General features: G+C 45.6%; 2 protein-coding genes across 2 annotated transcripts; both read left to right on the plus strand.

The window, feature by feature from the left end:
- The first annotated feature begins 9,217 nt into the window (after positions 1–9,217).
- LOC127598348 (H-2 class I histocompatibility antigen, Q9 alpha chain-like) lies at positions 9,218–12,495 on the plus strand. The gene is made up of 7 exons (XM_052062162.1): positions 9,218–9,287; positions 9,849–10,115; positions 10,202–10,480; positions 10,795–11,103; positions 11,227–11,331; positions 11,438–11,455; positions 12,431–12,495. Exons 1-7 carry the CDS (start codon positions 9,233–9,235, stop codon positions 12,478–12,480), a joined length of 1,083 nt encoding a protein of 360 aa, XP_051918122.1. The 5' UTR covers positions 9,218–9,232; the 3' UTR covers positions 12,481–12,495.
- A 577-nt stretch (positions 12,496–13,072) lies between these two features.
- Positions 13,073–16,188, plus strand: ppib (peptidylprolyl isomerase B (cyclophilin B)). Its single transcript, XM_052062207.1, has 5 exons — positions 13,073–13,329; positions 14,516–14,629; positions 15,313–15,406; positions 15,496–15,680; positions 15,827–16,188. The coding sequence occupies exons 1-5, from the start codon at positions 13,195–13,197 to the stop codon at positions 15,947–15,949; spliced, it is 651 nt and encodes a 216-aa protein (XP_051918167.1). The 5' UTR covers positions 13,073–13,194; the 3' UTR covers positions 15,950–16,188.
- Positions 16,189–19,326: the final 3,138 nt, after the last annotated feature.

The following is a 19,326-nucleotide window of genomic DNA, read 5'->3' on the forward strand; positions in this document are numbered from 1 at the left end:
AAAGAAGTCTGTAAGCTCTACCGTCTCTGAAGAGCAGACCTTAAAACCTGGCCAGCAGTGATGTCAGGGCCTGCTGCTGTTCGGGGATTAGTCCATCTCAGTACGCATATCAGCTGACGGTGCAGTGGGAGGGGGTCATTCTGCTGCCTCTGTGACGATACACTACAGTCACTCTGCATTGTCAATGCTGAGTGTGTTGAAGCGGGCCAGTTTATCTGGCAGTGTGTTCTTGTTGCTGAGGTTGTTTTAGTGCCATTGGCATGGGCAACCTGCACATCTGTGAAGGCGCCATTACGGTACATTCGGGTTTGGGAGAAAAATATGCTTTTTCATAAACTCCCCTGCTTATTTCAGAAAGACAATGCCAACTCACATTTCTGCACCGATGTTACAACAGCCTGGCCTCATAGTAAAAGGGGCTGCCTGCAGTCCAGACCTGTCTCCCATTGACAACATGTGGCGCAGTATGAAACGTAAAATACCATAATGAACATTTGAACAGATGAAGCATCAAGCAAGGATGGGAAAGAATTCCACTGACAAGAATTCATATCCTCACTTCTCGAATGTTTATTGAATTTTGTTGAAAGAAAAGATCATGTAACACAGTGGTAAACAAGACTCTGTTCTATCTTTTTGGGAGATAAAATTCAAATCAAATAATCGCTGATGATTATTTTCCCATAAGAATAAAGTTGATCAGTTTGAACGTTAAATATCTTGTCCTTGTAGTGTAATCAATTAAAGATGACTCACACATCATTGTATTGTGTGTAATGTTTTTATTTATGTTTAAAACAATGTCACAGCTTCATTAGAATTGGGTTTGTATCAAGCTCAGAATCTAGCGCCACCTGATGGCCAAGGTTAAAATCCAAACAATTCAGCCCCGCAAACAAGCACATGAAACAGTCTTGAATATGAATAAGATTGAACAGAAAATGATAACCATAAATGTCCATATGCAAATAAATACACGTGCACAAAATATTGGACTCAAAGAAAGATTGTAAGTGAAAGTGAAGTGACGTCATTTGGTTCTGCCTCCTCAGCCGATCGTAGCCGACCATCACGGTCCTTGCAGAGATCCAATTGAAAATAAGATTTTTAAAAAGCGAGGAAAGTTGTGTGAAGGAGTCATTGTGTGGGGGAAAAAAAAAATCATCACTTTGTGCGGGAAATCGTCGAGCCAAAACATAATGCTGACGTAATTTAAAGTATCCTCACGACAATGCTGAAGCAGTGCAATCCAAACACCAGTCATCCAATGAATTCATTATTCTGATCGTCAATCAAGGACACTTTGTCCAATGGCCAATCCCGAATTACAGACCACTGAACTCGGTACAAACAATGTATAGAAATGCTTTGTTGTCAGTGATAAAGACAATGAAAATTTATGGGAGAAACAGAGGCTGCTTGAATGACATCAAATCTGTTGACATCTGCCTGATGCTTCGAGGGGTTTTCTGGCAGACTTAGAAAGCAAATATGACTCAATGAGTGTTGAGTAGACACACACGCAAGCATGCAAGCACGCACACACGCAGAACATGTATTATACATGTTTTGTAACATGTATTTCTAGATTACCAGCTCCACCTTAAAAATATTTGGTGAACCTGTAGTCTAAAATATGCTGACAGTATGTAGTGTACTTTCAAAATACACCAAATGGAAATGTTCCCTTATGCATTTTTTTTTCCAGGCGTTTTTGTCTAACCTCCCCTTTTCACGGCATTCCCAGCTGTGTTATCAAACACAGCCCTAAAGCCACCAGCCAGTGACTCAATCTGGTATTTCCAGTCTGCTGGAGCACAGACAAAAACATGTGTGCTCATTCGCTGCTATAAACCCATATGAATGTGCATCAGCCCCCCTCCCCCACCCCAATTAAATAAGTTCATCAGTTACTGGCTTCCTCAATCAAAAATGCAGTTAGGTCGCCGGAAAAGTACAGGTAATTATTATGTAACAGATTTTTGTTTTTGACAACGTTTCAAATGTGTCTATGATTTCAGGGTTTGGAGATGTTTTAATAAGTCAGTTACATCAGGTAGAACAGCATATTACTCCATCCATCCATCCATCCATCCATCCATCCATCCATCCTTCCATCTATTTTCATCTGCCCCTCAGTAGCAGCAGCTTTATCAAGGAAGCGCAGACTTTCCTATCTCCAGCCACTACCTCCTGCTCTTCCGCGGGAATCCAATGTGTTTCCAGGCCAGCTGAGAGACATAGGGTGGATCTAATTCTTATAATTGCACCCCCCCCCCCCACCCAGAGGGACAGTATTACCGCACTTATCCTTTTCGCTTCAGTTCTCCCCTAGTTGAACATTCATTCATTCATTCATTCTTCTTCCGAACCGCTTGATCCTCACTAGGGTCACGGGGGGTGCTGGAGCCCATCCCAGCCGTCTCCGGGCAGTAGGCGGGGGACACCCTGAATCGGTTGCCAGCCAATCGCAGGGCACACATAGACGAACAACCATCCACGCTCACACTCACAACTAGGGACAAATTTAGAGCCTCCAATCAGCCTGCCACGCATGTTTTTGGAATGTGGGAGGAAACCGGAGCACCCGGAGAAAACCCACGCAGGCCCGGGGAGAACATGCAAACTCCACACAGGGAGGTCGGAGCTGGAATCGAACCCGGTACCTATGCACTGTGAAGCCGACATGCTAACCACTGGACTACCGGGCCGCCCGCCTAATTCATTCATTCATCTTCCTAACCGCTTGATCCTCACTAGGGTCGCGGGGGGTGCTGGAGCCTATCCCAGCTGTCTTCGGGCAGTAGGCGGGGGACACCCTGAATCGCTTGCCAGCCAATCGCAGGGCACACAGAGACGAACAATCATCCACGCTCACATTCACAACTAGGGACAATTTAGAGTGTTCAATCAGCCTGCCACGCATGTTTTTGGAATGTGGGAGGAAACCGGAGCACCCGGAGAAAACCCACGCAGGACCGGGGAGAACATGCAAACTCCACACAGGGAGGCCAGAGCTGGAATCGAACCAGGTACCTCTGCACTGTGAAGCCCACGTGCTAACCACTGGACTACCGGGCCGCCCTAGTTGACCAGTTGATCAATATTCCACAGCACTAGACACTTTAAAGTGCTTAAGGACTTTCTGCATAATTGCACACCTAATGACAATTACTACTACCGGTCACGTAAAAATGGTGCATCGATTATCTGCATCATCTGCACAACCGTCACAGTAAGTACCGCACCATTAATCACTTTATCTTTGCTTGATGACTCTGCACATAGATGGTACGACTGCACAATGGTGCCGTTACATTAAAGAAAGTCTTTCTAGACTTATGTGTCATGTCTTTGCCTAACGTAGTTGCTTGCTACTGCAATTGGTTGGCAAACAGTTCAGGGTGAAACCCGCCGACTGCCCGAAGACAGATCCTTGTGAGGATAAGCGCATCAGAAAATGGATGGATGGATAGTTGCTCGTTATTTCAATACTGGTGTGGCTCATATTCGTATTCTCAGAAATTTCATCAAGAAGGGAGGAGAATGACCGAGTAGCAAGGTGGAAGTAGGTACAGAAGTTTGGGGCTAATGAGACGATGTCAATGTCAGTTTATGCACTTCCAATGCGGGAAGTGCATATTTGGAATGACATTGAAACATGTTTAAATAAAAGGTAGATGTGTCACTTATGCGTTACGGCGAATGCCAAAAACAAAACAAAACCTGTGAAGCATCAAAAGTGCGCTTTGTGTTCTGTTCTCGTTCTGCTTTCTCTGGCTCCCTGTTTTGCCAGCACCTTTTGTTGAATACTTTGTCGGTCCCTTGCTTTTCTGTAATCAACCATTTTTTTGTCATCGCCATTTGTCTGACTCTGCATTTGTGGGATCCACATTCCATTCGGTCTGCTACCGGACCACGACCTGACATTTAGTGTAAAAGGAAACTTGTGCAGAGCCAAAGTATTTCTGTGAGGAGAGATGCACATTTTTAATATGTTGGTTAAGGTTGCTTGTATTTTCCCACGACATTTTAACGTGACACGGTGCATTGAGCAGCGACATTGCGATCGCACACCTCTGTCCCTCTCCAGCCACAACCACCATTTAAGTGTGATAAAATGCAAAACGAACAGAACTCTGCAAGGTGGCACTTGAAAAGGACTTTTATTTATTTGTCTTTATTACGTCATTAAAATAACTTATAATATTTTAAGAAAAGTAATTCCTGCTTTTGAGGCAAATATTAATTTATAATTTAAAGAAAACATGACAAAACGAGTGTTCCACAGTGTAAATGCATTCAGGCCATTGTAACGTGTTAAAAGGGGTTAAATGAAACGGAAACTGTACTGAATGAGGGGTAGTCGGTGAGCAGCAAACAAATAACTTCTCAAGTCCTCCAGCTGAATTGGGGTGTCAATTTGTCAATGAAGATGAATGAATGAAAGAAGGCGCAGAATTGTTCCAAAGAATAACACAAAGAAGGAGCATTTTTGAGAAGTGACAACTGGCCATGACGCGGTTGGCAAACCAAACGGAAGTACAACTTGTGGAGTGAATATTAATAAGCAGTAAATACATGAGTTGGATATCCGAACAGAATGTTATGGTAACCATCCTAAACGTTAAGACTCCTCTTTTTGCAGTCGGCTTGACTCTCCAAGATTAGAAAAGCTGCCAAACATAGCTAAGAACAATTTGTGGCACATGGTCGAGTTGTGACTGGTGATTATGGTGTTTTGGGAGTCAATGTGTTATTTGCGGCATTGTACTTTTGCGTTAGCCAACTTCCTGTTTGTCTCGGACGGCAAATTGCTGGGAACACAAAGTCAAACTCCAAACTAAACAAATTCCAACTCACCAAATTGAATAGAAATAAACAAGTATTTTTAAAAGTAATTGGCAGTTAAATATAAATTCATTTGAGAAAAGTATGACCTAAAAACAATTGGGATAAAAAAAGATTTGAATATGTACATCAAGGAAATCAAATAACAGGAGGTCATGAATAGACAAGCCCAACAAACCCTGCCTCGCAAGTTGCTATAACGACAGCTTCCCATCAATGAAACATGCCTCATAGCATGTCACAGTTTTATTCAATACAGAAAGAAGCTCCCACAGAGACGTCCGGAATTAAGCTGCATGGGTTGCTGTTGAAGAAAAGAATCAATTTTTTCGACAAACATGTCCAATAAAACCGTAGTAGAATCCAAAAAACATTTTGCGGACCGATGAACTGATTGATATTAATGAGATGCTATACTGTACATGTATAATCTCGCTGTGTTCGTCAAGGACATGATATGCATGGCAGAAAGAATTTCAAACTCGGGTCAGACAATATGGGGGGGGGGTGAATGTTCATAATGTATTTTCTGAACGATCTTGATCAAAATCACATTTTTTGTATTGTTTTTAAGTGCAAGTCACTTTACTGAAATCTAATGAACCTCAAAAGTACTTAAACATTTTATTAAGTTTGTAAACATGATAAATATGAACATATCATTGAAAAATATTCAACCAATTTTTACTCCACATTACAACACATGAAGAACACCGTAGGGGGCTGGGTGGTGTAAGAGGGTGCAATGCCTAACTCCGACCGCAAGAGAACACTGTTGGCTGCCTTATTGTCACTTTACTGAAATCTAATGAACCTCAAAAGTACTTAAACATTTTATTAATGTTAGCTCCCGTAAGTTTGTAAACATGATAAATATGAACATATCATAGAAAAATATTCAACCAATTTTTACTCCACATTACAACACATGAAGAACACCGTAGGGGGCTGGGGGGTGTAAGAGGGTGCAATGCCTAACTCCGACCGCAAGAGAACACTGTTGGCTGCCTTATTTTCGCTTTACTATACTTTCATGTTGTTCATGGATCTGACAACATGATGCAGACAAATGTTTGAGTAGAACTCACCGATGTACCTTATAAGAAAACATTTGAAATCACCTTTTTACTGAGGAAATGTACACGTAGCGCTTCTCCTAGACTCATGAGTATAAATAACCTCAATGCAGCAGATAAGTCTATGTATTGAAGCTAAGGGCTTGTTAACGCCATTTTATGTACTGTATGTTAGGTATGCATGAGTCTAAATACTGTATCATGCTGACACGTTAGCATGATCAAAAGTACAATCTCTGTCAAGATGGTTCATGGTGCTTGTGTGAACAAAAACTGTGAATCCCGAGAAATATCTACCTGAGCAACTCTTATTTGAAAATGAGTATATTTGTGGCAGTGTCACAAATATCATTGCTTTTCAAATTACATTGGCAAAAGCAAATTTGAATGCGAGATGGAGCAGGTCGCAGGAACTTTACTCGGAACTGATCGCCACCGAGTCACATAAGCCCCAACCACCAGTCTGCGGTCTCGATCGTTGTCGTCAGTACTAGTGCTTTAAAATTGGCACTTTGAAAGTAATGAGGAAAAAAATAATGGTCGCCGTTCCATGAACAGTATGTACTTGTCTCAACTGGTCCATGACACTAAAAAACCTTGGGGAACCACTGTAAGGCACACATAGGTGAATAAAAACAAATGACAATCGTTCACACGGGCAGTCACACTGTTACTGACCGAGTGTGATTGAGCACATGCTGCCTCGGACAAGTCAGGCAAGTGAACCATTGCTGTAGTAACAAGACACAAGTAGAAGATAGTGTTATACAAAATGTATCGTAGTTTCCAGGTGTCTTCATAAAAGGTCTCTGACATTCTTCAAAGACAATACACACAGGAAAAAGAATAAGAGCAACCTTTCCCCACTGTGGTTGAAGGTGCTTAATTTTGATGAGGTGGTTCTGGCGTCTGCAAGTGAGCCAATTCACCCAGGCCACTCTACGGCTAAGCCAAGAAGGAGTACAGCTTTCACGACCTTGATGAATGGAGGCAAAACAGAAAGTCCGCTCATGCTCTTGACACTCTGGAGGAGGTGGGCAACAGATGGATGCTAACTAAGCTAAAAGCTATGATGGCCAGTCCCTCCCACCCCCTCCAGCCCGCCCTGACAGCACTTGGTAGCTCCTTCAGCCAGAGACTGTTACACCCGCGCTGCAAGAAGGAGAGATACCGACGCTCGTTCCTACCGACTGCTGTCAGGTTGATGAATTAAAAATAACAATCATAATAACAATAATTAAATGATGTGAAGGAAAATTGTAAATAGTACTGCGATTTATCCATTTTGTGTTCATATTGCATTTAATTGAAAGATGTTTAGGCGGCCCGGTAGTCCAGTGGTTAGCACGTCGGCTTCACAGTGCAGAGGTACCGGGTTCGATTCCAGCTCCGGCCTCCCTGTGTGGAGTTTGCATGTTCTCCCCGGGCCTGCGTGGGTTTTCTCCGGGTGCTCCGGTTTCCTCCCACATTCCAAAAACATGCGTGGCAGGCTGATTGAACACTCCAAATTGTCCCTAGGTGTGAGTGTGAGTGCGAATGGTTGTTCGTTTCTGTGTGCCCTGCGATTGGCTGGCAACCGGTTCAGGGTGTCCCCTGCCTACTGCCCGAAGACGGCTGGGATAGGCTCCAGCACCCCCCGCGACCCTATTGAGGATCAAGCGGCTCGGAAGATGAATGAATGAATGAATGAAAGATGTTTGTTGTTTTTTTCTCTTTCTTCTTTCTACATACATTCTTTCTGCTGGAGGCTGTAAATTTCCCCAGTGTGGGACGAATAAAGGATATCTTATCTTATCTTATATCTTATCTTATTTTAGGGAAGAAGTGATTTGGAAAGGCACAATTTAGCCTAGTCACGTCATAACGCTTCACTCGGTGCTCCACTTTTCCACTTCAATATGTCGGCGACGTTGACATAACGTATAGCAACAGGAATGACGTCAAGGAAATCGGATGCCAATGGGACTGCACAGCAGGGTCACGTGATTTCAGAGAAACGCAGCAGGGTCACGTGATTTCAGAGAAACGCAAAGAAGCGTTTCCTTGTTGCAATTACCCCTCACTACCAGAAGGATGTCGCTGTTTCAGCACGAATCCCACAAACTGTTTTTCATCTCATTTGAAATCCTCGAACACAGTCTAGTGATGGGAATTCCGGCTCTTTTGGATCGGCTCCCTAAAAAGAGCCGACTCTTTCGGCTCCCAAATGGCTCCTCAGTTTTTTTGTTGCTTAAATTAATTTAATACCAAAAATAACGTAATATTATGTGTAAAATGAAGTACTAATGAAAAAACTAGACATTATATCAAATATTTATTATTTATATGGCTTTATTTATATTCTTCTGAACATACTCAACATGAAGGGCTACAAAAATAAAAACAAAGTACAAAGACCCATCTCAAAACAAGGACGTCAAAAAGTTCCAATCTCTGAATGTGTATATTTATAAGCTTTTAACTATTTACAGTAAAACAACATAAGTAAGCTTTGAATACCACACAACAAATTATAAATTAAAATTTGTAAAACAAAAAGAAAAAAAGCAGCATCCAGGTAAAGGTTTTAGCTTGTCTTTCGCGAAGATTGGCATGAAGAAAAAACAGTGCCTCAGCTTTGAGGGGTTGATCCTCTTTCTCCTCTCTGTTAATATTTGCCCTGTTTTGGAGAAGATTCTCTGAGGGGACAGATGCTGCGACAACACACAGCCAACACAAAATGGATGAAAATCCCTTGCGATCATTTTACCCAGTTCCTCGTCAATTGTGTTCTGTTTTGCTGGTTTGATAGCTTTTTGCATAAAGTGGCTCATAGAGCTCTATGTCTATGTCTATCTAGGCAGTTGTGACATTGCAGCAACAGTTGCAGACACACTAGCCACCTTCATTAATAGCTGGTTCCCTCGCTTGTCTTTTCTCTTCAAATTGTACTGATGGTTGGACTTTTCTGATGTGCCTGTGCAGGTTATTTGTGGAGCCTGATCTATGGGATAGTTTTAACCTTGCACAGTCTACACGCTGCCTTTGAACTATCAATTAAATTGAAATGAGTCCATATTTCACTGCGATTCCTATCCATTTTCTCACTTTTACACTTTCCACCGTGTTGTTTCTGTTTCACTAAGTAGCTCTCTCGTCTCCTCGTCTGTCTTGTTCGCGTGCTGCTCAGTGTGCTGCTGACTGTGGGTCTCTTCTCTAACCCCTCCCCCTTTTCTAAGGCGTGCAGGGCGTGCGTCCGTGTGACAGGCAGCCTCAACTTCTCACTCCCTTGTCCTTCTGCGACACACCTTTGGTGGATACCGAGAATGTATCTCATCGTCCTCTTTGTTGCGGCTCTGCAAACACTCAACGTGACGCCTGGTAAGTGCACTTTGTTGGCAATTGATTTATTGCGCGAAAGATTGTGAACCGACGGGTTAACGTTTAGTCTCTTCGCGTGTCCGCTGCCTCAACATTGACCAGCAGAAATATGTTAACGATTAAATATGGAAAGGCGAACCCACGGTCATGAAATGTTATACTGCGTCAGTCGTCGAGCAGAAAAAGATGAACTTCAACTTGCATGTTAAGCTAATCGGCGTTTTTTATTGCTTGTTCTGGTCGACAAGGGGCGGGGCTTAAAGTTCATCCTTCGGTGACTACATTTCAACAATTTATTTCGTAATTTCGTTTTGATTGTGTTCCGGTTGCAATGGTTTGAAGCAGCAGTTCTCAAACGTTTTGACAAGTACAAACATGGAGAAAAAAAAGTCAGAAGTTCACACCGCACTGCCACAATGCCTGACATGTAAATGAGTCACGTGGTCTAGTGACGTCGCTTGGCAAATCCTGAAGTACACAAAACAGAATGTGGGTGTAGGCGTTGCGCGAGGCTGCCGAACCGAAAGCAAAAGAATAAAACTTTCTTGTCTTTTCTTTCAGCGCGACATACGCTGCGTTATTTCGTGACGGCGTCCTCTCAAATCGCAAATCTGCCAGCGTACTGGGAGGTCGCGTATGTGGACGACGTTGAGATTTTGCAGTATGACAGCAAGAGCCGCAAAACGAAAGCCAAGCTGGACTGGGTGAACAAAATCGCAGCAGAGGATCCAGACTTGTTGGAGCGAGAGATGTACGGCAGTATCGACAATGAGCAGGTGTACAAAGTCAACATTGAAATCGCTAAAGAGCGCTTCAACCAAACTGGAGGTTCGTTGTCCGCTCGTACAACGTAGCGGATGTGCCCCGACTCATAAACGCGCACGTCGCTGCCGGCTTCTCTCTGTTCATTTCAGGCGTTCACATGATGCAGTGGATGTTCGGTTGTGTATGGGATGACGAGACTGGTGAGGTGGATGGTTGGAGTCAGGACAGCTATGACGGAGAAGACTTCATCTCATTTGAGTGGAAAACGATGCGATGGATCGCAGCCAATCCACAAGCTTTCATCACAAAGAACAAGTGGGAACAATTGGCCGGCTACAAAGAATACAGGAAGAGATACGTCACTGAGATTTGTCCTGCTGACTTGAAGACGTACGTGAGCCATGGGCGGGACTTCCTGATGAGAACAGGTGCGGTGGCCGCTCACACTCTCTCATCCTCGCACGCTCTCGCTTTCTTTCACTCTCTCGACATGCTCGCCGCCGGTTGTCTTCTCGGCGCGCTTCCAAGTTGTCCCGACTCGCCGTTCCCTTCGCCGTCTCGATCCTTACGCGTTCCCTGAGCATCATTCCCTTGCGCCTGCTCTCCCAACTTCCTCCTCTCCCACATTTCTCTTTGCTCAGTTCTTCTCGCACTTTCTTTCTCTCTCCATCTTTGCTCCTCACACGTGTTCTCTGGTCGTCTTTGCCCCCCCCCTAAGTCGTTCTCTCCCTCCTCGCCGCAGAGCTTCCGACGGTGTCTCTCCTCCAGAAGACGCCTTCCTCTCCGGTCACCTGCTTCGCGACGGGTTTCTACCCCTTCACATCGGATCTTTACTGGACGAAGGACGGCGAGCAGCTGTACGAGGACGTGGAGATGGGCCGGACGCTCCCCAACCACGACGGAACCTTCCAGACCGCGGTCCACCTGAACGTGGAGGTGCCGCCCGACGCGGAGGCCAAGTACGAATGTGTGTTCCGGCTAGCCGGCGTCGAGGAAGCCATCGTCGTGAAGTTGGACGGCAAAAACATCCTGAGCAACGCGTGCGACGCAGGTGAGCCACTTGAATCTCCTTGCGTCACCTCGGACCGACTCTGGCGAACGGCGTTGTGACGAGCCCTTCGCGTGCTTCTCTTCGTCTTCATGGCCCACATCTTTGTTGCCACGTGAAAAGAAGAAGAACGAGTCAAGATGCTGGTGGGCGTCGCGTTGGGGGTCCTGGTTCTGCTGGCGGCGGCTGGGGTGAGAGCAGTCCTTGCCAAGCGTCACCGGAAGAGACTAGGTGAGGTACATCAAGATCTGGTCTGTCGGGAAGATCCAAAGAGAACTTGCGCCACTTGTGGCAAAAAAGTCCGTCGTCCTAAAACTTTCTTTCTCTTTCCTTCCAGCAATGTACTCTGCAGCGTGTAAGTAAAAAATGTTCTGTTTCCTTTGAGCCACAATCAACGGGGCACTTCTACGAAGGTCCCATTTAGGCCTTTGCCGCCAAAGCGTGAACCGGGAGTCGCTTGAAAAGGCAGAAGGAGACAATCTCTCACCCCATCCTCCTCAGTAGACTCTCCTCCATTGGTGTCTCCCACACTCCCCTCAGTTGGTTCCACTCCTACCTCACTGGCCGCACTCACTTTGTCCAGCTCAAAGCCCTCCCCAGTCACCACAGGTGTACCACAGGGATCTGTCCTAGGTCCCCTTCTCTTCATCATCTACCTCCTGCCTCTTAGCCACATCCTCCGCAAATTTAATATCCACTTTCACTGCTTTGCTGATGACACCCAGCTCTACCTCTCCTGCAAGCCAAACTCCAGACTCTCCCTCACCTCTTGCCTCTCCGAACTCAAAACATGGTTGACAACAAACTTTCTTAAATGAAATGCTAATAAAACTGAAGTCCTCCTTCTTGGCACCAAATCCACTTTATCCAAAGTAAACAGTTTTTCCTTCAACAATGACAGTACCCTAGTGTCCCCCTCCCCCCAGGTTAAGAGTCTGGGTGTCATCCTGGATAGCATGCTCACCTTCCACTCACGTAACAACACCATCACCCGCACTGCTTATTTCACCTGCGCAATATTACTAGACTTCGCCCTTCCCTCACCCCCTGCACCACTGCTATTCTTGTCCACAGTCTTGTCACATCCCGCCTTGATTACTGCAACGCTCTCCTCTTCGTCCTACCTCAAAAGTCCCTCCATAAAATCCAGCTGGTTCAAAACGCCTCTGCTTGCATCATCACAAAAGCATCTTCCCAGCAGCACATCACCCCCGTTCTCAAACTTCTCCACCGACTCCCTGTTCAACATGGCATCAATTGCAAACTGCTTCTATATCCACATATGGCCATTCACAAACTGGCCCCTCCTTACCTGTCCGACCTTCTACAGGTGCATATCCTCGTCCTACCTCCGCCTGTCAGTGCCCCCTGCCCGACTGAGCACCATGGGAGCTAGAGCCTTCAGTCACGCTGCTCCAAAGCTCTGGAACAACCTACCTCCGGACCTCCAAAACTGCACACCTCTTTCCACTTTCAAGTCCCGTCTAAAAACACACCTGTTCAGGATTGCCTACAACACATAGATCTTCCATTTCCTATGTTTTTATGATTTTATGTCCTGTTTTTATATAATATCTCGTCTGCTAATTTTTACATTGTATTTTCTTATTATCTGTACCGTGTCCTTTGGTGGCACGTAAGGCACTTTTAAATGCATTATTATTATTATTGTTACTTTATTTTTCTTTTCCGACTGTGTGATGTGCTCAAGTAGTTCCCTGATTTGTTACAATTGTTACTTTATTTTTCTTTTCCGACTGTGTGATGTGCTCAAGTAGTTCCCTGATTTGTTACAAGCCCAAATAGCTTTGTGTTTTGCGATTAAATTTACGTTTTGTCGGGGGATAGTTTTTCCATGTTGAATTATCACAAGTGCATGTCAGGGAAGCCAAAGCGACTTCACCAATGCTCCCGCCATACTGTGTTGCCGAGTTGCTTTAAAAGAACAGCCAAAATCTACCTCTGTGTCAGTCGATTTGGGCTCAGCAGTCCCCACCCCGGATATCTGACGCCTTCCCCGGTCTGCACTCCCCGAGTATAAAGCTAGCGGGCCTGCTTGTGTGTCGCTTTCTTGGCCACTCTATTTCGTCGTTGATGGTTAGACGCTGCGAGAGAAGGATGAAGTTAATCTTGGCCGCCACGATCATCGTGGGCTCCGTGTTTTTCCTCGCCTTCCCCAGCGGCTCGTCTGCGGACGACAAGAAGAAGGGCCCCAAAGTAACCGCCAAGGTGAGTTCGAGCCGTCGCACCAGAAAACGCCGAAGAGTATAATGCTACATCGGAGCTATTGCTAATGCTAATAAAGCTAATGCTAACCGCTCGTTCGGCCACGTCATACTCACCGGAGCGCGCTAGCTAGCTTGCCTCCGGCGTAGGACACCGTCTGATGTTTGCTATGCTAATGTCACATTTAAAAAAAAATACCACCGCTGGCTAAACGTCGTGGTTTGTTATGAAGATTGTACTTGTCACACAATTTCTTTGTATGTTATCTATTTTGTTGACGCAGTTTACCTTTTAGGATATCGGGCTAGCCGGTGCTAGCGATAGAGCAGTCCCACACCTTTTGTTGTACAGTACTCTGGACGGTCATTTTGTCCAACTGGAAACCTGGAAAAATCTGCAAAACCGATCTTCCCTCCTCCCACAATTAGAATATGGAACCGTTTTTGTAATGTGAGGAGACGCTTGGCGTGATGTGGGCTCACAAGCTATCTCGTGTCCCATTAAGAGGAATTTAAAATGGAAGCTGACCGTGTATGATTTTCAAACGTTTTAAAAATGCGTTAATATTTGTCGTCTTACTTTAGACTTATTCACTGCCAGGCATTAAAGAGCCATTTGACTGATCTTTGACACCCCACAGAATATCCAGTGGCAATTTAAGAACAGAACCTACCAACCAAAAACGTCCAATTATTTTTATGATCGAGTCATCGACAGTAGAAGATGGGTCGATTTGACCAGAAACACAGAGTTCTGACCCAAAAGTGGACAAACGAGCATTTTGAGAAAAGGAACATGTCAAGCGAAACTGTTGCCGTAATTCGTTTGATAGTTTTGCCTTTGTGACACCTTGAACTATAAAGGAACAAAACAAGACGGAGAAAAGAGCTTTTGCGCCATGAGCAACACTGACAGACGGCATAGTTTTCATTATTCCTTTTATGAAGCGTCACTCACCATTTCGTCACAGGACACAATTTCTTCCAAGAATACGTCACTTGAAACATGGTGCATTCGCACATGGCAAGCGTACAAAAGCATTCACAGGCGTCTATTTGCTCCCTGCACATGCGGGATTGCAGACTGTAACTGCAGCCCGGAATGTTGTTGGAGAACGTGGTCCTCGCCCGAAAATAGTCTTTGTGTGAAGGCTTTGTAATAATCCTCGTTAACGTCTTTGTGGCCGCAGGTATACTTTGACATGAAAATCGGAGAGGATGAAGTCGGAAGGATCGTCATCGGCTTGTTCGGGAAGACTGTCCCCAAGACGGTGAACAACTTTGTGGCCTTGGCGACAGGAGAGGTAAAAAGTGGCACTTTTTCATTAGACGCAGGCCGGTTTGTTTTGTTATTTTGGGTCGACGCGGAGGTCAATTATTAGGAGTCAATGAGGTCGACAACCAAGCTTTGGATACGCTGGCTGTTATTAAATCTGTTATCAGACATTAGATGACCTCTAAGCAGGTGCTGATGAGCCTCAAAATGAATATCGGCACTTAATTACTGCAGAAGGGTAATAAAAAAAAAATTGAACGTGAAAGAATGACTGAATTAAATGTTCGAAATGCTCAATGCTTCTTTTTTTTTAATGCAGTACAGTTGTAGAATACATCCAGGTGTATTTGAATTCCTTGCATTCATAAATACCAACTTCTCAAGATGTGTTTTTTTTTTATGTACCGGTAGGTCCACTTTTAATTGAAGTTAATCCAATTTCATGGAATTGTTTCCGTATAGTTTATTTCCTCCTATTCAATCACAGTGCTCTCTCCTCAGCGGTACTTTGTGTGAAATCTTTGGAGCCGCCGATTGAGATGAAATGAGAATGTGACCGCGCCATTCCGACACAGCCATGAATCAAATGTATTTGGTCCGGAACCTTTCTTGACCCACAAAAACCAAACTCGGCACCGCTAGGGTCTATGCGGCATGATGAACGCTTTGCCTTTTTGCGGTTGGTGACCGGCGTTTTGTCCACGCCCGCAGAAAGGCTTCGGCTACAAGGGCAGCAAATTCCATCGCGTCATCCAAAGCTTCATGATCCAGGGAGGAGACTTCACCAAGGGAGACGGAACCGGAGGTAATATGCCGGCCCGGCCCCCGCTAGCGCTCGCGACGGTGGCGGTCATGGCGCCTGCTAGTCAGCCGTGCGCGTTGTCTTCCGCGAAGGCAAGAGCATTTACGGCGACCGCTTCGCCGACGAGAACTTCAAGCTGAAGCACCACGGCCCCGGTTGGCTCAGCATGGCCAACGCCGGCAAAGACACCAACGGCTCGCAGTTCTTCATCACCACCGTGATGACCAGCTGGCTGGACGGCAAGCACGTCGTTTTCGGAAAAGTATTGGAAGGAATGGTGAGCGTTTCCGTCATTTTGAAAACGTCTGTCGTTCATAATTGGATGTTGTCACGGTTTGGTGAAATCCTCCTTTTTTTTTTTTTTTGCAAATCTTTGCACATGAACCGTTTTTCCAATGCGTTATTGTTGCTGGTTTTGTTTAGGACGTGGTGCATAAGATCGAGGAAACAAAGACGGACGGTCGCGACAGGCCTCTCAAAGATGTGGTCATCTCTGAGTGCGGCGTGATTGAAGTGCCCGAGCCCTTCGCCATAGCCAAGGAGTAAGAACAACAGCGGGGGGTGGGGGGGGGGGAGCACAAGGCCTGGGGGGTGAGGGGTTCATCATACCTGGAGGAGGAGATGCTTCATTTGGCCCTCGAAGCAGTGCTGCCGCTGGTCGTCCGCAAGCGTTGTCCACGCCATCAAGCATTCCAAGGTGCACTACTTCAATGGTCAACCTTTTTTTTTTTATTGTTTAAAAAAAAAGGGAGTTTCTTGTAATAAAGCTTACAAGTTTTGTTAAATCCGTGAGATTTTTTGTTTTGTTTTGACAATTTAATCCAGTTTACATTTGACTTCTACATAAGGTGGTCAAGTTAGGGGTTTCGAGAAGTGTAATTCTGTCTTTGAACGCCTAGGGGGAGCCACTGTCCTATGAAGGGCTTTTGTACGGCCGTCCCCTGTTGAGGCCATCAGGTGGCAGTATTGAGGCGTAATTATTGCAACGTTCCAGCAACCGTTTGCTGCATCTGCTCAATTGACAGGAGGCTTTGATTTCTGTCTAATTCTGCCTAGCAACAGCGTTCGGCAGCATTAAGGCGCCACATTCGCGGTGGAAATTGTCATTTCGAGTTCACGGCAACATTTTTGTGGTACTTTTTCAGGTTGGGCAACTCAAGTGCTTGTTTGTCCAAATTGAAGTGTGTGTGTGTGTGTGTGTGTGTTTGCGGGGAGGGCTTTTCATTTTTCAAGAGTTTGCCACACCTTACCGTCTTTGTCTCTTCTTCCTGACGCTCCCTTCCAGCGTGTTTGAACACACTCTTATCAGATGTGTTCCAGCCCGGTCATCGCACGCTGCTTTCGGAACGTTCATTTTTAGTACAGTAGTCCCACGCGTTAGATGGGCAGAGGAGCCGAACATGTGCTTCATGTAAACGGGCAAACGAGGTCCAATTATTGTTGACGGTTGGAGTAGAAGTGCGCTGGATTGAACCGCCCGGGACCAAAACGCTGCTATTGACCTGAACTCTTGTGATGGCTTTTTGAGCCATCCTGGTGCGCACGCTTTCCCGGCAGCCGTGTTTTGGCCAGATCTAGTCAGGCATCCAGTGAGTCATCGGGACGGGGGGGAAAATGGGGAAAGAATTCCCGGGACTCTTTCGAGCTTCTCTTGTTTGGACTGCGGCGATTGGGAGGATTGTGCGGCCAAACGGTGTTGTTGTTCACCTAGCGGCTCGCGCGGCGCAGGCCGGACATATCTGACATAGTTGTGCGCGTGAGGCATTGTCAGGTAGATTAAACGGACATTGCCGGGGAATCGCCGCAAACGAGCAACGCCGACGCACGCCGAATCAACCGGTCATTGGAGCTTAGCTAAGCAAACATGTTTTTTTTTTTGGTGTGTTTTTGCACCACCGCAATGTATGAGAGGTTGTTGACTAAAGTTGGACAGTCCCCTCCAAAAGTTTTGGAATGGCCAGTTCGATTCCTTTGTTTCTCTTTGTAAACTAAAGAGTTTCAGATCGAATGCTTAATTAAAAAAAAAAAAACTCCATCTTTTATCGTAAGGCCTTTACGTGTACACGCAGCTTTTGTTGGACCCCGCCCACTTTTCAAATCAAAAGTATTGAAACGGACACGATCAAATTAACTTCAAGTGACGTTTCGTATCCGGTGGCGCAAGCCGTTGACTTCCTCGGACTGTTGCGTTCTTTGTTGGAAATGCTTTTCACGGCCCCTTTTCGAAGCTGCGGCATATTGCGGAGCGTGAGGAAGAAAAAAGGAATCGCTCGAATCCAAGGCATACCACATGGCGTGTCAAACATGTACAAGTATGCATCATTGCAGAAGTGCTGCTTATTGTGTGGATAAAAATAGCAAAGGAGGAGGAAGCGGAAATCCACACGAAAAGCAAATGAGAAAGAAAGCAAAGAGAAGGGAACATGAACACCAAAAAAAAAAAAAAAAATCGGCTGTGTTTTCGGCAAAAAGGAAGCTATCCTATATTTTCATGTCATTCTTGAACAATAAGTAAGTTAAGTGTTCATATTTATACAGTTGTGTCATAACAATCAACTTTATGTGTAAATATTCTTATTTTTGACATCCCCAAGTGAAAACATCCATCTGACACGCTTCTTCCTCACAAGGGCCCGCCCGGAGCCGATCCCAGTCGTCTTTGGGCAGTGCACCCTGGACTGGTCGCCGGCCAATCGCAGGGCACGCATTGACCCACCTCTGCAAGGATTTGATGTGCCGTTGTCCTGAAAGCAGCTTTGTGCACTTGTTCAAATACGTGTCTGGAGTTGCAAAAAAAGAAGAAAAATGTTTGGTCACGTCAACAAAGACAAACAGTTGGAAGGGAAATGGCCTGACAAGAGAATATAAATATACAATACTCGGGGGCGAAGCGGCGTGGGAAAGGTCAGCGTGGGAACTGGGCCTCGTTGTTTCGCCAATGACTTTGGGAAAGCGCGTCCGACTCCAAAGGCCCGTGCGGCGGCCGAGCCGCTCGCTCATTGTTTTCCCGCTTCCTCCAGCCCGGCTTTTCGGTCTCCTTCGCCGACCGCTCGCTCACGTTTTTTCCCCGGAAGGAGCGTCGGCCGGGGTGGCGATGGGGTGTGGGGCGGTTCCCACGCTCTCGCCGGCCTTCCTGAGCGCCGCTTAGCGCTAGCAACGGCTAATTTCGGATCGCTCCCGTTGGGCTCGGCAATTGTCTTGCGTGGGAACCGGCGGGGCTTTTCTCACACGCTCGTGTGGAGGTCGAGGTTAGCACTTTCCATGAGCGAGCTGGAAAAGGCCCAAAATCCCAAACCATCCTAAACCCAAGCACGGACAACCAAGCATGAACGCTCATAGTTTGTTTCGTCACCAATAACCCTAAAATGGGTGCTTTTTGTCGGTACGAGGAAAAACAAAAATCTCCCCCAAAAAGACCACGGCTGGATTGAAATCCCCTGAGTGTGCTCCATACGCGCGAACCACTACCACACCGTGCTGCTGCCATTTTGAAACATTCAAAACGTCGTCGTTGCCCACAGCTGAACAGTATTAGCTTATACTTGAATAATTGAATAACATGACTTTTTTTTTCTTTTCTAATCTCATGAATAAATCACCCGCTGTCGTCTCTTCACGGATTCCTTTGAAGCCAACACAGAATTTCGTCTCACTATTTGGCAGCCTTACATAATCCGCTCCACTCGTGTCTGTGTGGAACAAATCCAATCCCAGGACCAGAACAGGACTTCAACCAAGTCATCTATTTGCGTGCCCGGCACATCATTTTGTTATCCTTTTTACTTAAAATTAATGACGAAATTATTAAAAATAATAGAACGCGTGCTGCACATTCATGTGTGTGTGTGTGTGTCGACGTGAAACTCAAGGATGCTGACGAGCTGCTTTGGAGAGGCTTATGCCAACGTATCAATTTTTGTCGC

Source organism: Hippocampus zosterae, chromosome 3 (genome assembly GCF_025434085.1).
Source record: "Hippocampus zosterae strain Florida chromosome 3, ASM2543408v3, whole genome shotgun sequence".
NCBI lineage: Eukaryota > Metazoa > Chordata > Actinopteri > Syngnathiformes > Syngnathidae > Hippocampus > Hippocampus zosterae.